Raw genomic sequence first — 18,575 nt, forward strand, 5'->3', positions numbered from 1 at the left:
GACCCCTTTACTCTTCTGGAAAAAAATGAAATGTATTGAATTTCTTCACTATCTTCCAAAATGCAAAAACCTTCCAAAAACCTTCCAAGGGTTTTCTTGACTTACACTCTGGTAGCTCTCCCCTGAATGAATATCAGTATTTTCAACCTCCTTTTTGCAGAGGAGATGCCAGAAATGGATTCACGATTATAGCATGGATTTCACACATTCTCTGTCTACAAAGAGGCAATACCTCTAATCTTTCTCCTACATGGTAGACTCTGAATTATGTGTCTGAGGAATTTTTTGCCTGCCTCACTGCTATATTTCCCTGAGAACTAATGTTCAGCTGGTTAACTGACACAAATATCTAAGCTGTTTTCAGTGTTTTACACTGCTGAATTATGTAAGAAGCACAGAGCTTTAGTTCAGAAGTACAACTCCTTTTGACTACCCAAGGATAAGGGACTTCACTACAGATCCCACTGTAGGCTTTAACATGGATATATGAACGAAGTCATATATCTGGTAGGAGTCAACCAAAATACATTCCACCATTCTGAAAAGTATAGGAACGTGGTATTGGAAGACCAAACACCTAATTTCTTTCTCTGAGGACGATAATTATGCTACATAATTTCTCAGGTATGCTTTTAGTAATAAAACATAAAAGGAAAGTCAGTTTCACAGGCTTTGTACAGTGATCTTTTCCTTTTCCTTTTCCTTTTCCTTTTCCTTTTCCTTTTCCTTTTCCTTTTCCTTTTCCTTTTCCTTTTCCTTTTCCTTTTCCTTTTCCTTTTCCTTTTCCTTTTCCTTTTCCTTTTCCTTTTCCTTCTCTTTCTCCTCCTTCTCCTTCTCCTTCTCCTCCTTCTCCTTCTCCTTTTTCTTTTATTTTTTCTCCTTTTTCACTTTTTTCCTCTTTTTCACATTTTCTTCTTTTTTCATTTTTTCTTCTTCTTTTTCGTTTTGTTTCTTTTTTTGTTTGTTTGTTTTTGTTTTTGTTTTGTTTTGTTTTAATTTCTCTGCTTCCTTTTTCTTTTTGCTTCCCTGGTATAATAGCAACTATAAACTGACCTTACCTTCCCAGGTTTGGCTTTATCTTAAGTTGGCTTTCCTCCCTGGCTTAAGAAAAAGCCTGGGTTTGTGCCTTTCCTTGAGAAGTCATTAAGAATTTCAGGATTTGGCTCAGCAGAAGTGCCCCAGCTTCAGGCCCAGAGAGATATTGCTCTCTTGCCATTTCACAGAACACTGTTCCCTGCAGGTGGTCTAATGCACACTTTATACACCTTTACATATCCTCTGAAACATCTCAGGCCTCTGCCTATACTGCTGCTTCATCATTACAAACTATTCTCCCCCAGGCACTAAAACCCCCCTGTTTTACCTTCTAAAGTTAATGATACTTATCTTTACACTAGAAGGACATGCTACCCCTTTATCATTCTCTTAATATCTCTATCCCTTAATATTACTGCATGCCACTATGAATCCTTCTTTCTGTTGGAAATGAGGTAAATGTCAACCATTTTAAAGGAAGACTGAACAAAACACCTCCCTTCTACAAATGAAAAGATATCTAGTATGTTTAAAAATAGTTGAATGAGAAGATATTATATTATGATGTGATTAATTAAAGTTTTAGCATATTGCAATACATATGGGTAATAATGAGAAAGAAAAATATATAATTTACATGCAGGGTAATGGTCCATATGGTCAAGGAATTTCTCAAGAGTATCTATGATTACTGCTGTGATTTTTTCTTAAATATGCTGTTAACCAGAGAAAATAAAATTATATGAAATTTAACATAATTCATTTTTTTCTCTCATTATGGCCAGATCTCAGTCTCCAGTCCTGGTGCTAGCACTGATATAAATGTTAAGAAAATTGCTGGTGTTAGTGATGTCTGTGAATCTATGAAGCAGCAACTTTTAGTCCTGGTGGAATGGGCTAAATATATTCCAGGCTTCTGTGAACTACCACTCGATGACCAGGTATAAGAGGAGACCAAATAGAAAACTCTAATTGCTGCTCTGTTATTCTTGTGATATTTAAATTTCATGATTAAGCACTCATTCTTTTCTGTCTGAACAAATAGAGCTGAGTACTAGACCTACCCTCTTATTGTTTTATTTTATTTTATTTTATTTTAAGTTTTTAAATAACACCAGAAAAGACATGAACAAAAAGCAGCAGAAGCAACATCTTTAAATGTTTTGGAAGCAGAACTTTTTTCTCACCTTAAAAAGCATTTATTTCATGTTCACCTTTCAGTATAATGTGGTTTAAGACAGCATGTTATTTAACTTGAAGTAAGTCTTCTGTACTTGCAAAACCCAAAAGTGTTTGGAATCTCAAGCAAATTCCAAACATATTGATATCAATCCATAGAAAATAATATTTCATACAATACAATGTACTAAAATTACATTGTATATAATAAATGTAAGGGGAAAAAGCACTAAATCTTGAAAATTCATAAGGATTTTCATGACATCACATCTGTAATATATCCTAATATACCACTGGCTTTCAGAGTAGGTTGTGCTGGCAAATCCAGAACTAGTATCTCCACATTGTGGTGATCAGTTCTCTGACAAGCAGCCTCAGCAGGAGATTAATTCATTACTTGGAATCTCTCGATTCCACACCAAAATCTGATTCATCTTGAAAATCACTCTGTGAGCTGGAGTTGTGTAAATCTTTCTTTTTTGCTTCTTCAGTCTCTTAGTTTTTTAACAAAATCCTGCAAGTGCTACGTCATCCTTGGTTTTGAACTGAATCATTCGCTCTTATATGGTTGCTCAAGAATATGGATGGGTTTCAGGCCACAGGAGACACCCCAAAAAAGGAGTTAAATTATGTCTTTTCAGACCCACAGAGCATCTGTGTGCACAAGCTTAACATAGAGGAATAAGTTAAAACTCTGTTCATGTGAAAGAGAATTTCAAATGACACTGCTACACAAGGGAAACAAAAGCAAGCAAAATCATGTTTCTGCTTTTATTGTTGATATAGCATGGAGGAAAAGAGAAAGTGTCGAATATCCTTTAAATGTTTCTGTCTTCATTTAAAACTAAAATATCAGCTTAGAATGGTAGGTTGAAAACACCCCCGCTGTGCTTGAAGAGTACATGTTGGAAAATACTCTGAAACCTCAAATATCTTAGAAGAGTAGGGACAAAGATGTTGAGAGATAAAACACATGCCACTTTTTCATTTTGTGATAGCCAGTTTCTAAGGGGCATTGCACATTCAGTTATAAAATAAGCCATCTGGTTTTGAAAAAATGATTCCTGATCTGGGAGTCAGCCTTACTTACAAACCATAGAGAAGGCCGAAGCAGCTGAGGTAACTCTACTGAGAACCTGAAAAGTCTTATCTGTTAAGTATTACCCTGGTGATGTGTACCTTTATATCTCTCCTAAAGCTGTTGTCTTAGACTAGAATTACTTGTCAAGAAATTAGTGTCTTGAGGAAATAAAGGCCATTGTTGAAATTTCAAGCAGACGGTAAAACCAGAGGAAAGTAAATAGGTGACAAAGAGTAAACTAATAAACACAGATTCATTCCCAGTAAAAATTGGGATTTCTCTTTGTGGACAATAATGACTCTGTTAGCATATCTGGCTTTGTTGGGAAAAAGCTGTTTTAAGTGCCACATAAATTTTTGGTTCAAGAGAAAAATGAGACACTGGTAGAATCAAATTTATTGTAACAGTTCATCCCAGTCCACTGGAGTCTTTAGTGTCAACTTAAAATACCAGAAAAACTTTGTCAAAGGAATACACACTAGGAAATAAATGCAGGTAGCATATTTATTGAGAAGTATTTTGCTTACCCTGATGTTTAAAATCTAGACAGGATACTAGAAGAGACAGAGGATTGCAGATTAATTAGAAAGTGTTGTTTTTACAATGTTAAAATTTTTACATTCACTTTACATTTTACTTTGGAATCTTAATAGTCTTAAGCATGTACCTAACACACAGGAATATGTATCCTCTTTTCTTTTGCTTTTATTGAAACTTACTGCTTTGTCATCTAACGAGTCTGCTGTTTTTCCTGAGGTTGCCCTGCTAAGAGCACATGCTGGGGAGCACCTGTTGCTTGGAGCAGCAAAACGGTCCATGGCATATAAGGACATTTTACTTTTAGGTAAATATTGGCTTTGTTTTACTTACTGATGATGATGATGTTATAGTACATTAGCAACAGCGTAGTCACTTAAGTGGGACAACTGTCATGGCACAATCAGAGCGATGCATTCTGTGAATGCTAAATAGCTATTAATGACATAATGTCATGTGTCCTGTTCTAGTAAAAGCAGGGGGATGGTTTCATGTGGGTTAATACAGCTAAAGGTCTATTGGATAGCAGAAACCACAACTTAAGGGAGTTCCTGGTAATTGCTTCCTTACATTATTGTCCTTTCTGTACCTTTTCCCATTAAAAAAAATGGTACAGAACAACAATACCACAAAAACAGTATAAAACCCCCTTTGCTTAGGAAAGGAGCAGCCAGCCTGTTGTACATGTACTACTTGCAGTCTTCATGAAAACCTTTTAGCTGGAACTTTTTCAGGAGTCCATCAGACTCAGAGAAGACTCTACTGGCTAAAATATTGGATAGCCTGTTCCCTGCGACTCACTTTCCCAAATCCCTCTCATTGCTTCCTCAACATGGCCACCACATACACATCATTCCTGCTGTCCCTGCCGTGTGGCAGATGGGTGCATCCACAGCACTGTGCCAAGGCACGCCTGCAGGAGCGTGTTCTTGGTCAGCTGAATTGGCTCCTGTGCTGGGTTAGATAAAGGGAACATGCCTGTCAGAGATGGAAGCATGTCTTCTAGTTCATGCAATGGAGAGTCATGTACTCTGACAAAAAGGGTCTCATTAGACATAGTCAGCATTGAGGCTATTTCCTGAGGAAGTCTCTTGGTTGTCTCAGACAGGATTTTTTATGTGAGGCAAGACCATATGGAATATGGACTCAGACTTGTCTCTTCACTGGTGCTGTGGTAAAAGGACATTTTCCACTATTTGTTCTCCTTCCTCTTTGGGTCTGCCTTTTCATAGCTTTAAATTAGCTTGAATTTATTTTTACACTTAATATTAAAACATTAAAAGGGCAAAAAGGGCTTGGTCTGAAGGTATTTATCTTACTTTCAAGATAAAAGCTGTACGAATGGCTTTCTTAAGGTAGTCATTTCCCTGGATACAGTTTCACTAACAAAATTAACAGAAGCAAACAAACAAAAAAGCAATTTTACTGGAATTAGTAATAATGTAGTAAGGAAAAAATGATAAAATAATAGTAAGAAAATTGTATACCACGAGCATCAACAGATATACCAAAAGAAGAAACAATTTGAGGCTTCAAGGCTTATTTTTGATGCTTGGAGGCAGGTGTCTGTTTTATGAGTAATTTTGATGTGGATCTCTTGTGATGTAATTGTCCGTTTTTCTTTCAAAAATTGCACAGTACCTTCTGAAAGCTCCATGATATTCCTAGCATTCTTCAGAAGGTGAATTAAGATGCCGTAGTGGAGACCTCCAAAATGGATATTTTAAAAAAAATCCCAAAACCCAAAAAACTCTAGGTAAAATTAATTCTTAATTGAAAATTTTACAATGCTACTACATTTTATTAGGAACATCAGAAACATCCATTAGAAAAAGAAGCATTTACAGTGTCTCCTCTGGTCCGTTGACAAATCCTTGTTCTTCATCTTGGGATATATTATTTCAATCAGGGAAGTAGATATTTTAAGATCAATTTAGTTAGTATATTTATCTGTTAATTAAACATAAAGATCTACTTGCTTCATACTTTTACATTAAAATACCAACCTTGGTCTTGTGGACTAATCAGTAACTACATGTTGGCATACTTATATGTACAGATTATTTACTGGGTGACAGCTATAATTTGCACATATACTCTTGTTAGCAAAGAAACATTGTGTGTGATGCAAGGGAGAGTTATTACGTGAAAAGAAAAAATTAACTTGATCACCCAATATGAAATGTATTTTTGAAAATTGGTTTCATCTAGTGGGTTACATCAAAATGTTTCTATTAATTTATATGTTGGTATTCTTTCTCTCTAAGGCAACAATTACATAATTCATCGCAACAGTACTGAAATAGAGATCTGCCGAGTGGCAAATCGGATTCTGGATGAATTAGTTCGTCCCTTCCAGGAGATTCAGATAGATGACAATGAATACGCTTGCTTGAAAGCCATTGTGTTTTTTGATCCAGGTATTTTTATAAAAATATCGCTCAGTTGTTTTACATATGATTGTATTGAAAGTATTTTTTGTTAATGTAGCATCTGTCCCTGTTATCTAGCTGAATGGAAAAGAATAAAATGAATAAGAGTAAGATGCTCCTCCCAAATCATAATGTGCCTTGACTTTAAGATTTTTGTCATTTTTTAAGATGCAAAAGGCTTGAGTAATCCATTGAAGATTAAGAATATGCGATTCCAAGTCCAAATCAGTTTAGAGGATTATATTAATGATCGTCAGTATGACTCCAGAGGAAGATTTGGAGAACTTCTTCTTCTACTACCTACACTCCAAAGCATCACTTGGCAAATGATTGAGCAGATACAATTGGTTAAATTATTTGGAATTGTTAAAATTGACAGTTTGCTTCAGGAAATGTTACTGGGAGGTAAGCTAACAATTTGTTCAATTTACCATCTTGTATTATGTTGAATTTAGCATGTTGGGATGTTGAGGGAATCCTGATCTATGCTACCACTCTGACTCACTGTCTGAGCTTTGTATTGTGTAATTGTTACCTAAAGCCTTCTTGTCTTGGCATTTCATCTTGTTAGTCCTGCAACAACAGATTTTGCTGTGCGCTTCTCAGTAACTACTGGGTTTTCCTACAATTACCTAGGCAGATGAAAGAATCCTTAGAAATATTGGATGAAACACACTGTTATTGCAGTCAAAACAGTGAAAATAAACAGAGTTCTTAATATGCTTGAAGTCTGCTTAAATTGTTTAATGAATACCCTGAGGCAATTATTCAAATTGTCAATCACAATATTTACTCTGTGGAAATGTAATTACTGAAGTATAAGTCACTGGCAACAGCATGCTCTTTTGCCCTGATATATGCTCATGTTATTTTTGTAGGTACTTCTAATGATGCCAGTCATCTGCATCATCCAATGCATCCTCACTTAGCCCAAGATCCATTAACTGGCCAAACTGTCCTCATAAGTTCAATGTCTGCTCCTGTACATACAGAACAGATACGTAAGTAATTGCAAGTTAGCCTTCTGTTGTAACATTTCACTGTTTCATTTTAAAATATTAATTAGAATGGTGGCCTGTCAGTGTTCATAGAGCTATTTCATCATCATTCTTAAATTAAAATAATTGTGCATTAAAAATGTATGTATATAAATGGTGTTAAGTAATAGACTTTGACCTGAATTTAATTTAATTTTAAAAATTCAGCATCATTCTGATCTATCATTGTTTTTACATGCACAACCTTTAATAAACTAAAAATTCTGATCATTAAAATATCCCGTTTCCCTAGCATGTCAAGGAACTCTCTTTCCCAAGCATGCAGCAGGACTCCCTTTTAGTGCAGCAATATGTATATGTAGAGTAGACCAGGCTGCAAAAATATTTAACTATTTCTGTGGTTTTTTTTCAGCAACTCCAGAAACTCCATTACCTTCCCCTCCACAAGGCTCTGGGCAAGAATACAAAATGTCTGCAAATCAGGCTTCAGTCATTGCACAGCAATCTATTTTGAAACAAAAACCATTGTGATAATATTTTTATTTCTGACTCTGTTTTATCCTTCATTCCCTTCCTTTTCATGCACTAGATAGATTGGTAGAACACTTGCACATTTAGAATCTCAGGTTGATAAAGGAAATTATTTCCTCAGCAGCCACTACTAAGTGGGTGATCCTTAAAACACCCACTCATGATTTGGAAAATAATGCTGTTCTGACTACTGCATACAACTGTAACTATGGACACTGCAGTCTGACAAATAATGTATAGAGGTAGATATTATTTTTAGATCTTATAACTGCACAGATTCATGTTTTTATTTCCTGTTTTAGTTGTTGTCTTAATATTATTGTTATAGACATGTATATAATTTTTTCATTGTAATTGAACTGTAATACTGCTTGTTTAGCTGTGAATTGTAGACATGAAAAAAATGGGTTATTCAGGCAAAAGCCAAGATTCCACTAATAGGAGAACATTAGGGTACCAAAAAAGCACATGAATTCAGAAAGAGGAAAACATACTTAATGGACAGAAAAGCCCAACTATTTTAAAAAATCCGGGTTTGAAAGGACCATCTCTTTCAAGTAAAATTTCAGCAAAAGCATTGAATCTTCCCTGCTTAACAGTTTGTGAGAAGCAGAAGGCCTGACTGGGTGAATATGCTTGAGGACTTCTTAAAATCTGTATATAGATTGTATTTTTATAGATATATTATGTCTATATATAGCCAATTGGCCAGTGCTGAAGCATTTATACTGACAAATACTTAGAACAAGTACTGGTAGGCTTTTTGGTCTGGACTAGCTAGTACTTTCCTGAAAAAATTATGGCCACGCTTTGGGAATTAGGCCAGTCTAGGGACAGGTTCACCTGGTTCTAGGGACAGGTTTTCACCAGGTTCTTTGGACACAGCCCTTCTCTTTAAGGGTACAGAGAGTATCACAAAACCCTAGAATAAGCTGAGTTGGAAGAGTCTCACAAAGATCATTGAGTCCGACATCTGGCCTTGCACAGCGCCATCCCCAAGAGTTACACCATGTAACTGAAAGAGTTGTCCAAATGCTCCTTGAACTCTGTCAAGCTTTTCTGTAACCACTTCCCTGGGGAGCCTGTTCCAGTGCCCAACCACCCTTTGGGTGAAGAACCTTTTTCTAATATATCCAACCTCAACCTCCTTACACAACTTCAGGCCATTCCCTTGGGTCCTGTCACTGGTCACCACAGAGCAGAGATCACTGTCCCTTCTCTTCCCTCACAAGAAAGTTGTAGACTGCAATGAGGTCTAACTAGAACCATGTCCTAGTCCACTTGACCTCAGGGCTGGAGTATACATTGTGATGTTTGGTTTACTAGTGTAAGAGTAGCCATTGTGTTTATTTGCATAACTAGGTGGCTAATGCATGTTTCAGCAATCACTAAAATTCACCTACATAAAAGTTGTAATTAATGTAGTAGCTCTGTTTTTGGAGAGAAATGACTTACAAATTTCAGTGGCAAATATGCCCGAGTTCAGCTCCAGATGTTCCTGGTTTGAGCCATGGTATTTCAAGCCAGAAGACAGCACATCCTCTCAATTCACATAGTCATCCTCTCAATTTTTGAGACTTTTCAGAAACATGGGATGACTTGGTTTTCTGTGATGAACTCCTTTTTCCACCTCTTCCTCCCCTTCCAGTCTGGGGATCCAATGCTGACTAGGCTTTCTGTCTGGAGTCCGTAACAACCCATCTGGATTTGGACCCTCTGTGAATTTATTTGCACAAAGTTGACCTTGTGACACATGCTCACTTGAGGCATTTATACTATGCAGTTACAATTTGTGAAAGCAATCTTTTATGATATATGAAGTGATATCTTTTTCATACAGTACTAATATCATAAGAAAATCACCACTTTGCACATTTTATTTATTCCAGACAGCAATGATTTAGTACTTTTAAAGTAGACTTTCTACCAGAAGATATGTAAGAGAGAAACAGACAAAAAAGAGATAATAATACATTGCATTTTCCTAGACTATTGCAAAGAGAGAACATAGTGGAGTCAGAAATTCTTCAAGGTGAGATGTTGATCATCCTGAACCGGAAACCTTCATTAATCACAGCATCCAAAGATGGTGCAGTTGCTCTCTTGGCTTATAAAAGTTGCTCAAACAATCTAGAATGATTCTTTAGATACATTTTTGTAGGCAGGAAATGCAACACAATAAATGCTGAGCTGACCTGAACATTCAAAAGGCCTTAATGAGAATGCCCCTACCACCAGGTAGATGCTGCGTTTCTTTATTATTTTAAAGTTGTTGCTTTTGTAAAGTCTGTATGCAGTAGCTATTAATGTGTCTTCTGCTTTTTAGGTCCTTTTTCTTTTTGCTGTTTATTGTTTGTTTTTTTATTAATGTATTGTTCTTTTTACAAGTTCCTTTTAGTATGAGTTTTTATGACAGAATAAGGTACTGAAGTTTTGCCATTAACTTTAAGGGTATCTGGACTGTGCTGTTTTTACAAGTTGGCCACCAATGCATTACAGTGATACACAAAGGTAAAACAAGTGTGCAAGATACTGAGCAGCCCAAAAGTTTACTGATTGGGCTCACTTTTGTGTACTTGTCGTAGAAAGAGTGTTGGACTCTTAAGTGGATCTGCATGAACTTACTGGGTCAGATATATGAAGTCAGTTGCATAAACATGGCAGTATTGGTCTGACTAAAAGCATATAATCAGAAATAAAGATCAGTCCCCAAGCTGGCCACCCTTGCCTTATATAAAATGTGCATAATAGCTTAGTTTATTTTAGCTTAGATATCAAGTGTACAATAAAATGCTGTCACACACTGCCAAAATGGACCGGAGGAAAAATATACTTTAGTATTTTATCTGACAAAAAGCTGTTGTCTATTTTGTATGATATATTACATTTTTGAATAAGAACACCACTGTAATTTATTGGGAAAAGCTGATCTATTTTATAAATGTAACATTATTTTTGTAAACTTAATTATGAAAAATCAAAAATGATTAGTGCTGTTAAATATTAAATTATAATGATATGTAACTTTATATGCTTGAACTCTGATACCAAGTTTTTGTATTGAGTATTTGGAATTGAAATGGTTGCTGGAAATATTTCAAATGGACTGGTTTTCATCAGAGCTCAATAAAGAAAAATGAATGATCCAAATGACACATTTGCCTTTTAGGATTTTTTTGGTTTGGTTTGGTTTGGTTTGGTTTTGGGGTTTTTTTGGTGTTGTGTTTTTTTTTTTGGTTGGGTTTTTTTTTGCAATTTACTTAAACAATGAGAGTGGTTTATATTCCTTACACAATGAATAAGTATATAACTAACATGCTTTCATCTCTACACTGTTCACAGCATCACAGAATGGCTGAGGTTGGAAGGGACCTCTGGAGGTCATCTAATCCAACCCCCTCTGCTCTAGCAGGATATTGAAATCATATGAAAGAATATGATGGCAACATTTTAGTTGATTCTGCTGTAACATGGCAAAGTATTACATAGCTATGATCTTAAATTTTTACTTCTGACTCAAAAAAGAACTGAAGTACATGCTTAATTCCATCTGTGTTTAAAATTAACCATATGCTCAACAGCCTGTTTTATTCTGGACAGGCATAACTTAAGAAATCACTACCTTTGCTCCAGTCCATTGTTATTTAGAAAAATTTAGATGCAACTTGATAAAGACATTTTAAACTTTAGACTCTCTACAGTACGTTTTTATGGATAACCAGTATCTCTTCTGCCTTGGAAATTATGTTCAGTTGCATGTCTCTTTACTAGATTTTGAACAGAAATGGGGTTAGGGGTTCGTTGGTTTGGTTTGTTGTTGTTTTGTTGGTGGTGGTGGGTTTTTGTTAGTAGTAATAATACAGTGATTTGGGCTGCTTACTTTTGCTTAAATGGGCTCTACTCTGGAGTGCAGAGCTACAGGGAAAATGCCATGGGAGGAAGAGAAGACTCCATTTTGAATCCTTGAATTCCATTTTGAATGGAATCTCACCTCTCTGAGGAACTTGAGTCAATGGCTCACTATTCTACATACAGGAAACCTCTACTTGTGAATACTGACTGGGGTGTAAAAGGTTTATGATTTTAGGGAACTGAAGAGATTTTTTTTCTCAGCCTACAACAGAGGAAATATGGAAACTCCCTTTCAACTTCAGTGCACTGAAGTCCTGACAGACTATTCTTCAAGCATTTCAATAAATCAGATTTACAAGGATCTCCAACAGGTGAATCAGGATTGTGAGTTTTACAGAAAGAGATGAATGAACTAGATTTCAATTCTAATCATTATCCAGAATTTCTCCCAACTAAAGAATTCTAAAAGTGAGCAAAAATATTTACTGAGCTCCAGGAATCTTCCATGATAGAAAATTAAAAATTCACAAAATGTAAAAAAAATTGTTATAGTTCTTTCCTTATTCACATACTTGGAAGTTCTAGTTTTACCTCAAGGATGTCTGTAAGTCTGTGATGGTCTAACATATTTTGATATCTTTCAACAGACTATTTCTAGTTGTGCACCACCATTTGTGATACCTATGCTAAAGTATATAATAAACAAATACTTAGATCCATAGTTTAATAAATCTATCGAAAATCTTTATTTTTGATAAAAATTTTAAAAAATAAAAAATAAACAATTAATTTTTTAAATTTTTCTATTTGGCCTGATACAGATGCATTAGCTTTTTTTTTTTTTTTCCTTTATTCTCCCTACAAATAAACAAGAAATGGAAAAAAATATTTATCAACAAATTTAGTGATATGATGTTGACAATGCAATTGTGCTTCTCTTTCTTCTGTTGTTTTTCTAATGAGAAGTTAAAGGAGATTGTTGTCATCAAGGTTGACATCAATCACTGCTTTTTTTGGGGTTCTTATTTTCTTGAGGCAAATCCAAGTATTCTCATTAACTGAATAGTCTATGTGTAAATAAAAAGCCAAAAGCTAAATTTGATTGCAGAGGGGATTAAAGGTGCTTAATTGCAGGAATATGTTTTAAAAATTATTTCATAAAAATTAAAATGCATGCCTGATTTCTAAACAAAATCATAAACATTTCTATTTTACATAAAGGGTAAGAAACTGGAAGACATAATCAAATTTAAAGATTTTTATGTAATGACAGTGAGAGAGAACTTCCATTTTGTATCACAAACTATAATAATTTTTTTTGAATAACATCTAAACAGGATGGGCAAAAATCTCATCAAGACATATGCCGAAAAATGTTATGACAATGATCTCTATTCCTTAATATTGTGGAGGAGCTATAGTTGCTACTGACAATATCTGGTAGCTCACCTGAATCAAGTGTCAGTCAAAGATGGCACATCAATGCTAGATTTACTGATGCTGCTGAGAGGGTTGCTACCTCCTCACAAACAAAGCCTGATGTGACAACTTCTCCAAGTCACATTGCGGCGGGACACCCTTGCATCAGCACAGAGCTCTTAATTGCCCAGTGATTTTGGGCCTCACATCACCTCTTCCTTTTGCAAGGGTGAATGTCACCAGTGTCTAACATGATGTGGTAAAGAGCAGCAAATGTTGAAGATTTTCCTTTAGCCAGTCTGATCTGATCTGAAGGGGTAGTTTCATCTAAAGCTTAGCACTCTCCTCTGAGACTAGAGCAGAAAGCCTAGAAATGCACATTTTTAAATGTCTTTGGCTTTGATCTGAATAGCACTGGCTGGTCTCTTTGACCCTTAATGTCAAATGTTAAGAATTGGACAGTTGAGCATCTCGTGTCTGATTAGGCTCAGTGACATTTTGGAAGCCTAACCTCCTTTGCCAGTTTATTGGTTGGGTTGACCAAAGAAACAACAGCTGCCATTTCAATTTTAGAATACTGAAGGTCTTCAAGGAAGCATAATCATAAAGATTGCACATGGAGATGTGTCTCTGTGACGGAAATTACCTGAACAAGTTAAAGGAGTTAGTGATTGGTTAGGAAAAAAATAGAGTACATAATAAGGTGTTCTTCAGTCTTTCAAGGGAATTCAGTGAAAGGAGGATGGAAAGAAGACACACAAAAATTTGGTATCAGTATTGGTATTTGATGAAGAGGTTAAGAAAACTTCTTCACTGGAAGTATAAGATTAGACAGCTTTGTTCAGTATGTTGAGTGTAGTTTGGTTTGTAGTTCAGTTTATCCCTTGTAGATTGCAAACTTCATACTTGGAGCAGCTGATTTATTTACAATTTTTATTAAAAAGTTAATGAAACATATCCCAGCTGCTTAACATGCCCTCAGGTGCCCATGGGCAGCTTGTTGGCTCTTCTATAGGGAGACCTGGCCACATTCTGCATCCCAGCTCTGGCACCCTTACTCTAAGTCGTACTTAAACACATTCCTTAACAATGGGCTGTGATGCCATGGGAGTGAAACAATGCCCTTCATGTAGCCCATGGCAATCTTCACTGTTACCAATCCCCTTTTATCACTACATTTTGTTTCATGTGGCATAGCTGTTACCATTTGTATCACCTGCTGCATCATGCTCTGTTTCATGCTTCTCACAAGTCCAACTGAGACAAGATAAAACTTTGGTTGGGGATTTTAGTTGCATTCAGAGTCAACATTTCACTCTGATACAACTTTGGATCAAAACCCAAAGTGTTGGATCTGGTGATGTTCTTACTGTCACTTTCACATCAGCCACCTAACATGCAGAATGCTGGTGTCACCTATTAGAATGGCCCCTATTTCCTGTCTTGTTGAAATAAAGCAAATAAATAGGTTGGGTTACAATTGCTCTCTAGCTAAAAGTATGATGAATTCAACAAACACAATTTTGAGATGGTATTGAACTGTCTCTTTGTCCTTTTTTAGTCTATCCATTTGTAGCTTAAATCAAATGGTGCAGCTTATGTTGCTATTTGATCAGCAGGCAGGTTTTTTTCTCCCCTGTTTTTTTGACCTCCTCACAATTGAATGAATTTTCATGAATATGACTGCCCAACAAAGCATGCAGTTTTTCAGATGCCTGCCTTTTGTAATTTAAATAATGTAAGTATATGAACATAGAGTTTGAATTAAGAGGCAAAGGCAATCTCACCAAAAGAGTTTATTCAATATATTTCCAACATCATCTATTTGAAGATATATAATTAAGATTACTATGGCCCAAGTCTAATTTACTGTGGTTTCCAAAAAGTGGAGCAGATAGCAATTGTAAAAGAGGACACAAATTTTCCATATAAAATTTTTCATTGTCATATTGGATTTTTAATGAGCATTAGTCTTAATCAGAAATGTAATAAAATGGAACAATACTCTAAGATATGCAGACAGATGTACTATAAAATAACAAACTTTATATTTTTAATGTATGTACCATGAAGTACACTTTTCATTTGCAACATGAACATTAATATCCATTTTTTATCTCAACACCAAAATCAGAATTTAACTGTAGCACAATCTGTCCTCTATTTTAATGTGGGCATTTTTGCAGGTTGATTAAAATTGCATTGTGTGATTAAATACATAGAGGCAGATATTCTGCCCTTGTGACACTGTGCCTCTTCAGAGATTGACAGCCTGAGGTGCTGTTCATTAACCAACAAATAATTTGAAAATGAAAAGAGGGATGGGGTCCTTCTGGAGGGCAGGAGAGGAATCCCCATCTCCCTGTTCATAAGGAGGGCACCATTGGAGCTTTCAGCTTTTGACTTACAGAAGGGGACACCTGCTTAAGGAGAAATTTGCACTTTGAAGATAGGGGTAATAGTGGGGGGGAAAAATCCCTTAAAAATATAGTGCTGTAAGTCTCAAGGGTCCCCAATTAGAGAGGATAGATTCAAGAAGGCTTGATGAGCACAGAAGGTGACTTAGTCCAGGAACTAACACAGTGCTGTTGTCTTTTGCAATGCCTCATATTCTGGAGGTATGTGAAAGGAAATCTTTCTTTTGTCGTGGTCAGAGCAAGCTTGAAGGCACCATGGGTAACAGAGAACCTCCTCAAACAATACATGCAGTAAAATAAGGTGGATTATTATTTTGATTTGGAAATAATTCATCTTATTGATTTTTTATACAAGTCAATCTGTCTGGTATTCTGGGTGCTCTTTTCAGATTTTAAATGCGTGGAATTGACTGTGATATGTCAGGTGTCATCTTTGTGTTCTTCTTACTAAGGGGGATGGGGGCAGTGAATGAAGACATGAAAAGGTCAATAAAAAGCCAAAGCCATGGAAACTCTCAGATCCAAAGAATATACCTTCTCCAGCACAGTAAATAGACTCATGGAACCTACTTCAACTAAAGCATGTGAATAGAATAATTTCCACAAATTACTGTCTTCAACTCCAATATAATTTGCTGGTGATAAAAGGTTCTTTAGCGTAATAACTACTAATTGCATTGCCCTGTCCTCTCTCTCACCTGAATCTTATCTTTCCCAGAGTAAGTGTCCTTATTTATTTCCAGCTTAATTTATATTGAATCCTGTGCCTGAGAATCCTTGAACACATCAAGCTTACAGCACTTGTGTTGTCACACTGCCAGCCCCATTTCACGTTGAATTCAGGCTGAGTTTCCTGGAGCAACTCCCTCAGCCTACTAGAATGTCTAGGAAAGGCAAGAGAAAACAGCAGCAAATTTAGAAGGATGCAGAGCATCCTGTCATTTCAGTTACTCACTGCTGCTGAATTCACTACCTGCTCTATATGACCTCTGAACATGTTAGTGACTGCATGGTAGTTCTTCACGTCACAGGGAGACGTATGGTGACACAAAGGTCTGTGTGCTGCCACTCATTTTCTCTGTGAAAGCCACATCTGGATTGTTATGGGGAGTGTTCAGATGGATATAAACAGCACAGTTATTTCATCCTATTCTTTTGTTTAAAAAGCACAAATTTATGAATCATCCTTTGCTCTTTGCACTTCATTTCTTTCATAAATAGTGATGTTGGCATATTAGTAAAAATATAACACTTAAACCTCATCTTAGCTGATGCATCTTCCTTTCTCTATCACACACCTTATTATAATAGTCCTTTGGCTATGTTTATCTTCTAATACCCCTTAATTTTATTGCAAGGGAGTTTAAGATTTTAGTCTAAATTTATGATGTGACTGTGGGAGAATAAAGAAGCATACCAGTATTTCTGTAAATGAAGCATCATGGCAGTCAGAGTGTGTGCTACAATGCTTTAAAGTGGCTCATCTCTGAAGTTCTGTAATTTGGGTGCACTGTGTATTACAGGTTAATCCCCAGTACACACAAACCAATTCACCAATTTAAACCTCATTATTTCCTGTCACTTTGTTTTAAACTGCAACCACTGCAAGGCCAAAGCTGTGCCTGTTGTCTACTGTCATTTGCTTTATATATGGAGACACTGAGAGTTATTTGTTGACCTTTGAAGTAAAATGTCGAGCTCCTTTAATATTCTTTCATTTCAGATGATGAGGAATACCACTGAGAGTGCTCAGTCAGTCCCACGTGACTCATGTCCTCCCTGGTAATGAGGCTAAGTGGCACAGGTGACCCCTGATGTTAGGGAGCAGCAGAGTGCCTGCTCCAGCATGTCTGTAGGGCTACACCACCCTGCAACACGAAGGGAGTTAGTTTCTGCTTCTTTTTCTCTGGAATAAAGGTAGCTCAGCCTCCACTAAAGCTGCTGCTTCATTGGATTGATTATTATCCATGCACTGGGCATTTTGTTTCTTTTTAATATGAAAAATATTACAGAGCAATATTATGACACAATACAAAACACTATAGTATTATTGAAAGGAAAATGTTACTAAAGGCTAGCAAGCCTACCTTACAGTTTGGTCACATTTTGTTGTATGAGTAAGCCAGCTTGAGAAAAGATAATAGGAGTCCTAGAAATTAAGAGCATTTGGGCATCATTTACTCTTATAGTCTAGTATATAAAAGTACCTGCCTTCAGGACATAAGGTAGAGCTCTTCAGGCTAAGACATTTGAGACAGAATCTGAAAAAACTACTTAGCACTCTGACCAGATCCAACAGAGTGCTTGAGCAAGTTTAAATTCAGAGTCATGGCTGACTTTATTGGAGCTGCTGGTAGGCTTGAAGTCGAGCACATTGTGACATGCTGTGCCATCTAGGGATAGGCAGTGTGCACTGCGTGCCACCCTTTGGAACAGAAAACTGCAGTGTTTTTGCTGCTTCAGCCACAGTTGTAAAAAAAACCCAGACCAGATGTTTGATAGGAGAAAAAACCCAGAATGGATGTTTTCTCCTATCCACAGGAAATAATGTAAGAAGACAGCTAAATGAGCTAAATGTCCTCTATGAATCACAAAGGCTCCCCTAAATCCTCATAATTTTGAATATAAAATTAATCAGAGATGGAAAGTTGTGATTTTAATCCGTGGATGCTGGTTTTGAAGGTGTAGCTCTTTCCATCCACATCTAGGGGTGCTGGTCAACAGCTGGATGAACCTGAGCCAGCAGTGTGCCTAAGTCTGGATCAGAAATAGTGTGGCCACCAGGACCAGTGCCGCAAACATGTCCCTGTACTGGGCACTGGTGAGACCACACCTCAACTCCTGTTTTAGTTTTGGGCCACTCAAGAAAGACATTGAGGTGCTGGAGTTCAGAGAAGTGAAGTGAAGTTGGTGAAGGGTCTGGAACACAAGCTTTATGAGGAGTGAATGAGGGAGCTGGGATTTTTAAGCCTGGACAAGAGAAGGAAGTTGTGGTGAGGTAAGGGTTGGCCTATTCACCAGACAGCTGGGCAATGGCTTCAAGGTGCTCAAGGTGAGGTTCAGGCTGGACATTAGGACAAAAATTCTCCACTGA

At 36.6% G+C, this 18,575-nt stretch overlaps 1 protein-coding gene across 1 annotated transcript in view; it reads left to right on the forward strand.

Annotated features, from left to right (window-relative positions):
• HNF4G (hepatocyte nuclear factor 4 gamma) overlaps window positions 1–7,834 on the forward strand; it is a 33,760-nt gene extending 25,926 nt beyond the window's left edge. Inside the window, exons 5-10 of the mRNA XM_066332516.1 lie at window positions 1,821–1,976; window positions 4,052–4,139; window positions 6,100–6,252; window positions 6,433–6,669; window positions 7,143–7,265; window positions 7,675–7,834. Of these exons, the coding sequence (XP_066188613.1) occupies window positions 1,821–1,976; window positions 4,052–4,139; window positions 6,100–6,252; window positions 6,433–6,669; window positions 7,143–7,265; window positions 7,675–7,793 (876 nt within the window). The 3' untranslated portion in view covers window positions 7,794–7,834. The remainder of the gene's footprint in view (window positions 1–1,820; window positions 1,977–4,051; window positions 4,140–6,099; window positions 6,253–6,432; window positions 6,670–7,142; window positions 7,266–7,674) is intronic.
• Window positions 7,835–18,575: the final 10,741 nt, after the last annotated feature.

This window comes from Sylvia atricapilla, chromosome 1 (assembly GCF_009819655.1).
Source record: "Sylvia atricapilla isolate bSylAtr1 chromosome 1, bSylAtr1.pri, whole genome shotgun sequence".
In the NCBI taxonomy this organism is placed as follows: domain Eukaryota; kingdom Metazoa; phylum Chordata; class Aves; order Passeriformes; family Sylviidae; genus Sylvia; species Sylvia atricapilla.